At 37.6% G+C, this 11,789-nt stretch overlaps 1 protein-coding gene across 1 annotated transcript; it reads right to left on the bottom strand.

Moving 5' to 3' along the window:
* Positions 1-2,932: 2,932 nt before the first annotated feature.
* On the bottom strand, positions 2,933-11,397 carry LOC111723593 (alsin-like; the record flags this gene model as incomplete). The annotated part of the gene is made up of 5 exons (XM_023510384.1): positions 2,933-4,249; positions 6,541-6,637; positions 6,838-6,987; positions 10,925-10,986; positions 11,314-11,397. Coding segments are annotated over 5 exons (432 nt in total), but the record flags the coding sequence as incomplete, so codon positions are not given.
* Positions 11,398-11,789: the final 392 nt, after the last annotated feature.

The following is an 11,789-nucleotide window of genomic DNA, read 5'->3' as shown; positions in this document are numbered from 1 at the left end:
GGCACCTGAGCTTATAAGTTCAAGACCAGCCTGAGCAAGAGCAGGACCCTGTCTCCACAAAAAATGAAAAACTGAGGCAAGAGGATTGCTTGAGCCCAAGGGTTTGAGGTTGCTGTGAGCTATGACACCATGGTACTCTATCCAAGGCAACAAAGTGAGACTCTGTCTCAAAAAAAAAAAAAAAAAAAAAAAAGGAAAGAGGGTGCCCACCTTACAAACAAAAATCTGTCAAAATCTGATACCCTTGGGCATCCCACAATTCACGTCTTAGTGAAGCAGAACAGACTAAACAAGCTGTTGTTTGCACATCATACGATGGACCAATTTCTCTCGTTTAAGGCCCCAATGGCACGTGCTGAACCAGGCCTTCCCATTCAGCAGATGGCAGCACTAGAGACTGTAGATTCCTGAGATGAAACTACTGTCAGGGGGCTTGATAGACTGTGCTTCACAGACAGATGGTGGCTTTTATAGTGAACTTAATTATTAAAATAACCTCTAATAAATCTACAGCCAATGTTGAAGCAACCTGAGTAATTAATTTATATATTCAAAAAGGCTCATTTTGGCCAAAGTTTTCTCAGCCATAAAGGCAAAAATATATATTTCATCTCCACAACTTAGGTAGGGGAATTTAAAAAACTTACCGTTTTTTAATGGTAGCGTCACAGCTCACAAGAGCCAGATTACCTTCAGGTTTCTGTCACAAATTTACTATGGACTGGTTACTATGACTTTAACCCCCTTTCCTAACAAACTTTAAAATGGGGGTGGGGGAGTGAAGGGGAGCTTAGAGAGGATTAAATGAAACCACTTTACAGATAAGGAATTTGACATTCGAAGAGGTATTCAGCAGGAGTTATTATATAACAAGTAGTAAAATCAAGTTTTCCTTTTTGTTTCTTTAATCCTAAAAGAGCTAATGTCTGGTGAAAGATTGAGACATTTTTGCCTTGCTTTCCTCTTCTTGACTTCTGTACCAACTTCTTCAGTTAAAAGTTAAGTATTTCTATAATCTTGACAAGAGAATTGTTGATTGAGACTACGAATAAATACCCAGCAATTCTGGACTGATTAAGTAACACAGGAAGGATGGCCAGTTCTTGTCATTGACTTAGAAGCTACACTGCTGACTCCTAAGGAATTGGTCATATTATTTAAAAACTCAGTGTTTCATTAGCTTCCTAAAATGTACAGATTATTATTAAAAGTCAAGACCCTCCCCCACTACTCCTATTATGCTTGTTTTTCAAAAGGCTTTTTATTAAACAAACTCTGCAAAAGCATTTGAAAACTTAATAAGACATGGCCCATATAAAAATGGCTGGCTTCCTGTGGGCCAAAATGCCGTTTATTAGGACTAGGACAAATGCTTGATTTTACTCAATCTTCATGACAACTCATTCAAAGAAAAACCTGCCCTTTTGAAATAAAATTCTCCATATAAGTTGAGTTGCTAAAGAACTGAATTTGAGAAACTAAAGAATTTGAATTACTCAGAATTATATCTTTAAGAACTAAGAACTAGGGTGGCACCTGTGGCTCAAGGAGTAGGGCGCCAGCCCCATACACTGGAGGTGGTGGGTTCAAATCCCAAACTGCAACAACAACAACAACAACAACAAGAAGAACAACAAGAACTAAGAACTAAGAGATGGTCATAAGCAATATCTTCTGCAAACGTAGGATTATTTGGCAGCGTCTCTTACCTGTAGGAGTGTGAGCGTGTAGTGTTGCTCCGGTTCAGACAAAAACTTTAGTAGAAAGCACAAGCAGGCTTTTAGGAGCCAACGTCACCTTACTGTTCCAGATAAAACCTCTGCACATCCTCTTTGATTTAATCCACAGACACCTAACCCAGTCTAACCACTAAATTACTCACAAGCCTTTCCCAGCACAAATCTTCTTAAGTAATGCTTGCACTGAAATGTCTAATTTATATCTTTTTCATTCCAGCATTTTTTTCTCAAGATGTCAGCACATTGTTACCCCCAAAAGACACTAGTATTTTTTATTACTTCAGACTAACAGACACCACACAACAGAAGACAGTATTTTTGTTTCTGGAGACAGTGTCACTGTCTGGGTAGAGTGCCGTGGCATCACCACAGCTCACAGCAACATCAAACTCCTGGCTCAAGTGATCCTCTAGCTTCAGCCTCCTGAGTAGCTGAGACTATAGGAGGCTGCCAAAACACCCAGCTAGTTTTTCTATTTTTAGGAGAGCTGGAGTCTTACTTTTCTTTTTTGAGACAAAGTCTTACTCTGTTGCCCTGGGTAGAGTGTCGTGGAGTCATAGCTCACAGCAACCTCAAACCCCTGGCTTCAAGTAATCCTCTGGCCTCAGTTTTTCTATTTTTAGTAGAGACAGGGTCTTGCTCCTTTTCAGGCTGGTTGTGAACTCCTAAACTCAAACAATCCATCTGCCTTAGCCTCTCAGAGTGCTAGGATTACAGGTGTGATTACAGTTTGTTTAATTTTATTTTTTTGAGATAGTCTCACTTTGTCACCCCTGGTAGAGTGCTCTGGTGTCATAGCTCACAGCAACCTCAGTTTCTTGGGTTCAAGTCATTCGCAGTAACCTCAGACTCTTGGGTTCAAGTGATTCTCTTGCCTTAGCCACCTGAGTAGCTGAGACTACAGGTGCCTGCCACAATGCTCAGCTGTTTTTAGAGACATGCTCAGGCTGGTCTCGAATCTGTGAATTCACCTGTCTCAGCTTTCCAGAGGACTAGGATTACAGGGCCAGGTGCGCCAATATGCCTGGACCCAGTTTATTTTAAAGTGAGAAATCTCTAAAACCCAGAGGAACCTCGAAAGCCAATACAAAGAGACATGGACTATAATGTAGGCAAAAGAAATACTAAACTTGGGTTTCCTTTAATTTTTTAGGCTGCTCTGTCCATTTCTGCTGCAATCATAAAACCATCTCTTAAAGACCAATGCCTTTTATTATGAAAATCGCTGTTACATCACAGCCAACATTCCAAAACAGTATTTTAATAAACACTTATCTTGATTATAAAGTACAGCAGAAACCATGATCCTTTTTCAAAAGTATTTAACATTTGCTGAGTCACTTTACATAAATCAGGACACTCCATATGCTCACCACGGTGTGCAGGAGATGAGATGAGGAAGAGCACCTATATTATTCAAAACAGCTACTAGTGTTACTTATACAGTAAACCAACAACTTAGAATGGGACAGTTCAGAAACGCAAAACACTAACATGTTGAGGTGCTATAATACTTTTGAGATGGAAAAAGCCAAAGCTTATTTCCTTTTTCTTCTCTGTGAGTTCAGTGCGAGGTATAGGGAAGAACCACAACACCAGATTGATCGATGCAGTTCTTTGCTTCCGCCTTTCCCAATCTTTCATCCTGCTCCAAAATACAGCCTGCATGCAAAGCTCCTCAGGCTCTCCTTCACAGGCCACAGAAGACAGCGTTTGCACAGGGACAAATGAGGTTCCACAGCAGCTCAGAGTCAGTGTTTTGTATTCCAGTGTAGCTTAGTGAGGAAACCAAACCCCAAATTCCTATGGTCTTCTTAATCAGGAGACAGAAAACTCCTATTTAGATGTGTTCCATGTTTGAGGTGGGGGATGGGGGGAGGATGTGGTAGTCACTGCATGAAACCTCTCCCGTCATGGAAAAGCTTAAAAAAGTTAAAACTGTAGTTTAAAAGTTCCTCTTTCAGCAAAAAAGCATGATACATACATGATTGGAAGGGATTTAGGAAGGCAGAGTGTGGCCCACTATAGTTTCAAGTACAATCTAGTTCTTGCAAAGGGATCTGGGTAACTGCAGATGGATTCAGGCAAATCAGAAACTCAAAAATATTCAACAACTCCTTTAATGTCAGAAGCTAGACTGGGAATTTTCTTACAACTTCACATAGCTGACATACCCTTTACCTTAGGAAGGGATCTCTTCTTTTTCCAAATAGTAGATGAATGATATTTTTGGAATTTAACACAGGCCAAGGGCTAGTCTAATCTGATTTCTACCTCCTTTTCAATTCTCCCTTTAAACTCTACAGTCTTTTTCTCTGGGCTCAGAGATCTCATTATTAGTAAGGCTCAGAAATAACAACCCAAGTAACATAAAGTCCTTTCCAATTTCAACACTTTTGCTACTACAGGAAGACTCCAGATGGTGCTGTGACTCCGTAGCAGATAATCCTGTCTTTAAGCTGTTATGTAGTCTAATTAAGCTTCTCACGCTGGATCTGGTAGTAACATGCCTGGAAAAAAGTTCAAAACAATTTTAAATTTGCTTTTAAAGAAGTTACACAAACAGAGCAATGGATATAGTTAAAGAAAAAAAATCCTTATTAATAAATTCAGTGGATGGTCCAACAAGTTTATTGTTTTGACGTTTTTTTGTTCCCTTCTAGTTCCTCTATCCAATGGCTATTTTTTCTTTTTGGCCTCGTTGTAATGAGTATAAACATTTTTCCATTTTCCAAACAAAAAATCTTTTTACAAGCTGAATGGTATTATTCTTCATCAAGCAGAAATACTGTAATTTGCCACTACTGATGGGGCATGTAGAGTACCCTGATTGTTAAAAGGTACATTAGAACTATAATCAGAACCACCTAGTGTATTTCTGTGTTAATAAACATAAACATTAAGCATCACTGCAGACCTACTCAGTCAGAATTTCTAGGGATCCACTTGCGCCTAGCTAGTCGCTGGTTTTTGTTGAGGTGGGGCACTAGTTTTTAAATTTTCTGTAATGACAAGGTCTAGCTATGTTGGTCACAAACTCCTTACCTCATGTGATCCTCCTTCCTCAGCTTCCCAAAATGCTGGGATTACAGGTGTGAGCCCCCGTGCCCACCCTCCACAAACATTTTTGATATTGTCTGTATCTATGTTAAAAACAATAGCTCTCTAAAAGGGTGATGACTACTTATTTCAGTATCAGTAATATGGAAATAATAATGATTTCACCACTATCCTATCAGCAATGGGTATAATTTTAAAATATTTTTGCTAGTCTAGCAGGCACAAAATGGCATCCTGTTTAATCTGAAGTACTATGATTTTCAGTGAGGTTGAGCATCTTTCTCCATGTAATTCAGTTCTGCCTTGGTGATTTGTTTAGAGATACTCTAACATAAATACTAATGATCTAAGTCATTTCTGGCCAATATTTTTCAGTTTCCTCCGCCTTTCAGTTTGTTAAGAGAAATACGTTCCTTCAGGAAGGCTGGCTGATGATATTTTACTTTAAAAGTTTAAGAAGTTAACCCAAGCCAGAAACTTACAATTACATTCTAGGTTTTTTCTCATTTTGATGTACCTGTCTTTCCTTCTGTCTTCAACTCTCTATATTTAAACCCCAAAGCAGCTCTAATTTGCTATTTCACCTTCCCTTTAAAACTGCTAATATACTAAGCTATCTAATACTTTGTTTTACCATTTATTAAATAATAATTCTTTCCATTTTTGTATGTATCTATTCCTGAGACAGTAACATACTATTTTAGCTTAATTAATTTGTATTATCTTAATTATTATCGTTTAACAATATTTTATTAACTAGAAGAATGGGTCTATTCACTTTTTACAAGTGTTTTTGGCATTTTCTTTCTTCTCCTTCTCCCTCTCTCTTTTTATTTATCTATTTATTGGCATTTTCCATCTATTCTTCTAATAAACATTAGAGTCCTTCTTCCAAATCCCAAGAAAAATCAAGGTGGGAAACTGAAATGACTTCAACAACCCCTTAAGGGCACCCGAAACAAAAAAACCTCATTTGTAACCCACTGGTTGCAGGAAATACAAAGGAAAGAAAAAAGACAGAACTCAAATTCATTATTTACCTGCTGCCTCCATGTTCTACCTTAGTTCCATCAAATAGCTATCCTGGGAGATACTATGTGGACACTAAGGATCTGTTCTGTTCCTTTTTTAGAGTTAAAATTATTTAGATAAATATGAACATTTGTAACAATTTGAATGATCAATTTACAGGAAAAAATGAAGAGAATTTGCTTTAGTATTTGGAAAACTAACTGACTTATCCTATTTTTCTTTAATATACAGTATCATCTTGTTTTAAAATATCAACACACACTGGCTTGGTGCCCATAGCACAGTGGTTATGCCACCGGCCACATGCACCTGGGCTGGCGGGTTCAAACCTGGCCCAGGCCAGCTAAACAACAATGACAACTGCAACAAAAACATAAAAAATAGCCAGGCATTGTGGTGGGTGCCTGTAGTCCCAGTTACTTGGGAGACTGAGGCAAGAGAATCACTTGAGCCCAAGAGTTTGAGTTTGGTGTGAGCTGTGACTTCATGGCACTCTACCAAGGGTGACATAGTGAAACTCTGTCTCAAAAAAAACAAAAGAAAAATCAACACACACAAAATAAGCTATTAATACAATGTGTGGTCTAAAGGTATTTAAGGTTTGCATTGAACTTTTGTATAAAAAAGACAGTGATTAATGACATTTATAATGTGGTAAATAAAGGACCGATTTAAAAATAGAACATTATTAAATAATACTGACACTTACCTTCAAGGTGGTGAACATTATACCCTGCTCCCCATGTTGAAGATAGGGGTCCATCAGATCCTCAATGAGATGCACCTCAGACCCTAAATTCCTAATCCTGCCCCAAAGAGAAAAAGATGTTGAGTTATTTTTGCTCACATGTCATCCTTCTTCCTGAAATACCTTAGTGGAATGGGTGGATAAAAGTGGATTTTTTTCCAATGAAGAGCATATTCCTGTGATTAGTTCAGAAAATGTATGGACCAGATTTGTTAAAATAATAACTCACTAAGAATAAAGACAGAAAAGATTGGTTACCTGGCCCGTAGCACCACATATAAGAAAACAGGAAACAAATCATCCATGGACCACAAGAAGTCTTCCTGGAGTGATGCTAGGACACTCTGAGAGATCTCTTCAAAAGTCTGCTGGATGACTTTAAGTTTGTCTGATGGAGTAAATGTCGTGCTGTCATAAAAATAATGATAAAAAGATATCTTATAACTTTCTTTCTTTTTTTTTTTGAGACAGAATCTCACTATGTCACCCTCAGTAAAGTGCTGAAGCATCATAGCTCACAGCAACCTCAAACTCTTGGGCATAAGTGATTCTTTTGCCTCAGCCTCCTGAATAGCTGGGACTACAGGTGCCTGCCACAATGCCCAGCTATTTTTTGTTGCAGTTGACATTGTGGTTTAGCAGGTCCAGGCTGGGCTCAAACCTGCCTGCCTCTGTGTATGTGGCCGGCCCTGCTCATGGAGCTATGGGCGCCGAGCCAATGTCCTATAATTTTCTAAATAAAGTCATTGGATATTCCTTCCTGAGACTCACAGGCCTAAAATCGGACACATCAAGCACAATGAGTCACTGGAAGCGATGACTTTGTAATCCTCTGGTGCTAAGAGAAAAGAAGTCTCCACTGTCTGGGATTCATGTGGAAGAATTCATAAATCATATTCGTTCATATTGTTTTACTCAGGTGAAATCTTACTCTCCTATTATATACTCTTCTTTTGAGTGAGAAGTTTGGTTAATTTACATTTGGCTAAAGATGTGATCATGTAGATAAATATCGAAATAGGTACTCTAGCATTTTTGAAAATGTAAGGGCATTCTGGGGTAAAAGATAATCCAAATGGTCCCAAGGAGCCTTTCTTATCTCGGGGTTGAGTATGACACCATCTATATGTGGGGCGCTTAGAGAAGGGGTGGGACACCTGCAGCCTTAAGGCCACATGTGCCCTTCTAGGTCCTTAACTGGGGCCTTTTGACTGAATGTTGACAAGAATGCCTAGAATTCAAGTTTTACAGAACAAATCCTTTTTAGTTTTGTTAATACAGTTTTTGTCTTTATTTCATTGTTAAAATGAACATATTTAAAATACTAAAGAATAAAATAAGTTTCAATAGATTGACTGACACAGTTAGAACATTAGTAAGGCATAAGGGCTAAATTGATGGCTGCCACACTCATGATTTAGTTCTAACTTCCCCCACCTGACTGGAGCCACAACCAGACAAGGCTGGGTGGTTGAGAGTTTACTGGGGGGAGGAAGGAGTGTGGAGTACACCAATCTGTTACCAGTTTTTATCAAAGATGCACTGTGTTTCTGTTTGAAGTAGAATTTGTGAATAGCTGCACAGCTCAACAGTATTTTATAATTCTGTCTGCTTAACAACCATGTCAAAGAAAACCAAGAGAATAATAAAGGAACAATACAGATTTTTAAATAAGGACTTGGAATTGCATTATCTTATTTCTGCTAAAGATAAAATTATTTGCTTGCTCTATGATACTGCAATATCAACATTAAAGAAATTCATTGCTCATCAGCATTATAATACTCATGAGGATCACAAATATTTTAAATTAGAGGGCGAGGCACAAAGGTTGTACTGCCAAAGTTAAAAGATGAAAAGCAAAAGCAAAGACACCTCTTTCAAGCGCAGTAAGATCCAGAAATAATGCCACTGAAGCAACTTATAAAGTAGCTTATAACTCTGAGAAACAAGGGGAGACATTCAGTGATGTAAAAATTGTAAATACGTCGTTAAAGTTGTAGGATGCTTGGACTGCAATAACGTTTCAAAGTACAAACAACTATCTCTTTTAGAACCATCATAACTGATTTGGGAGCATGAATTAGGTTTTAACAGAACTACTGCATGTAATACTTCAAAAGGAAAATATATATATTATTCAATTGCTTTGGATTAATCAACTGATACTACTGACTTGGTACAGGTTTTATACTTCCTTAGGGTCATAACAAAAAATTTTCTTTGCTGTGAAGCCACTTGCTTTAGGCATTCTTGTCAACAGAACATGAGGAACAGACAACTTCAACAACTGTCAAGATAAATGTCGTAAAGTTGGACTAAATTTAGTGATTGTATGTATAGACTGTGCACCTTCCATGAGAGGAAAACATGAAGGGTTTATTGCACAGATAAAAAAAAATACTAACAGATCTAGAAGCTCTCATTTCTTTCAAATGTAACTTGTATCAACAAAATCTCTGTGCTAAAGCTACTATTTTAAGTGACATTTTGAAATGAGTTATAAATATTGTCAACTATAATCAGGAAAATGCAACACAACATTATCAGTTTCCTAGCATGGTAAAGTTGAAGGATGAGGTATTAAGTGTGGAGTTGCTATATCACTCTAAAATGCCTTGCTATCACAGGGACAGGTGTTAACCAAAATTTTATTTCTGTAAAAACAGACAGTTAAATTTTATGAAGAACAGAATCAGCAATATGAATCACTGAAAAGATTTCTGTAGAAATGGAGCATTTCTGTATAATATGTCAAATCAAAACAACTTGAATGTTTCTTTGCAAAATAAAATTATGTCTGTATGACAACAGGTAAAAGTCCAAACATCTTGAAAAAAAGCTATCCTTTTTCATTTTATCTATCTATCTATCTATCTATCTATTTATTTATTTTTTGAGACAGAGTCTCACTTGGTCACCCTCGGTAGAGTGCCATAGTGTCTTAGCTCACAGCAACCTCAAACTCTTGGGTTTAAGCAATCCTCTTGCCTCAGCCTCCCAAGTATCTGGGATTACAGGCACCCACCACAATGCCCAGTTATTTTTTAGAGACTGGGTCTCAGGTCTGTCTCGAACTCGTGAGCTCAGGCAATCCACTGCCTTGGCCTCCCAAGTGCTGGGATTACAGGAAGGAGGCACCATGCCAGCCTAAGCTATCCTTTTTCAAAACACTTTTTCAAAAGGAAATTTTAGATGGCTGGACATGGTAGCTCAGGCCTGTAATCCTAGCACTCTAGGGGGCTGAGGCAGGCACATTACTTGAGCTCACAATTCCAGATCAGCCTCAGCAAGAGCAAGACCCCAGCTGTACTAAAAATACAAACACTAGCTGGGCATCCTGGTGTGGCACACACCTGTAGTCCCAACTAGTTGGGAGGCTAAGGCAAATTGCTCAAGCCAAAAAGTTGAGGTTGCTCTGAGCTATGATGATGCCATGACACTTTACAACCAGGGTGACACAATAAGACTCTGTCTTTAAAAAAAAAAAAAAGAATCTTCCAAATTCATCCAAGTTATTACACATAAAAAATAGAAATTTTAGATGAACATTCTCTCCAGTTAGCAAACATCATTGATCAGTAGAATCATTTGAAGAACATGCAAATGTTATAGACCTATTAATTGCAGAATATAATGGAAGATTCACTGCCTTTGAGAATCATATTACTCAAATTAACATTTCAGCCTCCCCTGGTTGATCACCAAGGCACTTAAAGAACTACAGATGAAACTGATTGAGATCTCAGTAGCTGATACTTGAAAGTGATTGTTTGATGCTAAGAAAAATCCAATTGAAATATGGACAATGTGTTGGCATCCTCACATTTTTGGCAACATGCCCCAAAATGCTTCCTTGCTTTTCAACCAATTATTGCTGTGAATCTATATCAAGACACCCTGAAGGTCACGAATGACAGATATCCATCTAGAGAATCAACTGAAACTGTGGCCCTCCATGCTGCAACCAATTATTCAAATGCTTTCCATCAAAAAGCAGACAACCCCATGACTGCATTAATGTACACAGCTATGATTTAATTTAAAAAAAAAAAGCAGACAAAAAGTCATTAAAAGATATTAAATTTAAAATTAACAATTAGTTTTCATTTTTTGAAATTAAGTACATAGCACTTAGATTTTTATGAAAGAATGTACATTTTTAAGTATATCTAACTGAAGTTTCTTAAATAGGGCCTTATTTGATTCCTGCTAAATTAATGTGGCCTACCAACATTAAAGTTTCCCTATCTCAGGCTTAGTGCTTAGGTAAAGATAAGATCTTATTAATACCTTGACAGACTAACCATTACTTTATGTAGTTTTTCAACAAATTAGAGATTACCTGATCTGCTGCAGACATTCCACTGCTGAGGCAAAACAAGCATCTTTTGTGGTTGGCAAAACCTGTAAAAAGAATGAAGGTCAAAGAGGAAAGCTATCTCTTGCAACAAAAATAAAAATCAATGGTATCAACAGCAGGGTACAGGTTTTTGGTGAATAACAGATGCTTACACAAGCTCGGGTACTATTGTATCAAATAAAAACAGAAATCTTTTGCTATCTCAAATCCTTCCCTCCAAAGAAAAGCATATTTGCTAAGGAAATTTAAATCTATTATATGCTTTTTTTTTTTTTTCAGTTTTGGCCGGGGCCAGGCTTGAACCCGCCACCCCCGGTATATGGGACTGGTGCCCTACTCCTTGAGCCACAGGCGCCACCAATCTACTATACCTTTTTATTATCTCCAAGGATCGACAAGGTCACTGGCCAAAATTTCCTACAATGGAATCCACAAATTATTATTGTTACTTCCAATAGATAAATTCACATACAAACAGCTGACAGCTATATTACCTTCCCTGACCCTCTTAAAAATAACTATTCTACAGATAGGTTATTTTAATAAAGATTGGAGAAGTGATTTAGGAGTTTCTATTATACCCTAAGCGATTTGTCTATGCTCTAATAACCCTATACCTTACAGATATTACCAAATATTGGCCACAAATCTTTCCTTCACTCAGTTTTATCTTATTTTTAGTATTAAATTGCTCTACTGAAAAAAATTTACTATTTTTCTTTCAAAAATAATTTATTATTTTTTTAAATTTCAGGTTAATGTGAGGGTACAAACCAGTTACAATGTTTGTACTTGTGAGGTAGATTCCCTCTTGTAGTTGTGTCCCACACCCAAGAGGTGGTATGCC

The sequence above is a fragment of the Otolemur garnettii genome, unplaced genomic scaffold (assembly GCF_000181295.1).
Source record: "Otolemur garnettii isolate 467f Iridium unplaced genomic scaffold, OtoGar3 scaffold00013, whole genome shotgun sequence".
Lineage (NCBI taxonomy): Eukaryota > Metazoa > Chordata > Mammalia > Primates > Galagidae > Otolemur > Otolemur garnettii.
Note: the sequence above shows the minus strand (reverse complement) of the source record. Positions and strands in the feature narration are given on the sequence as shown.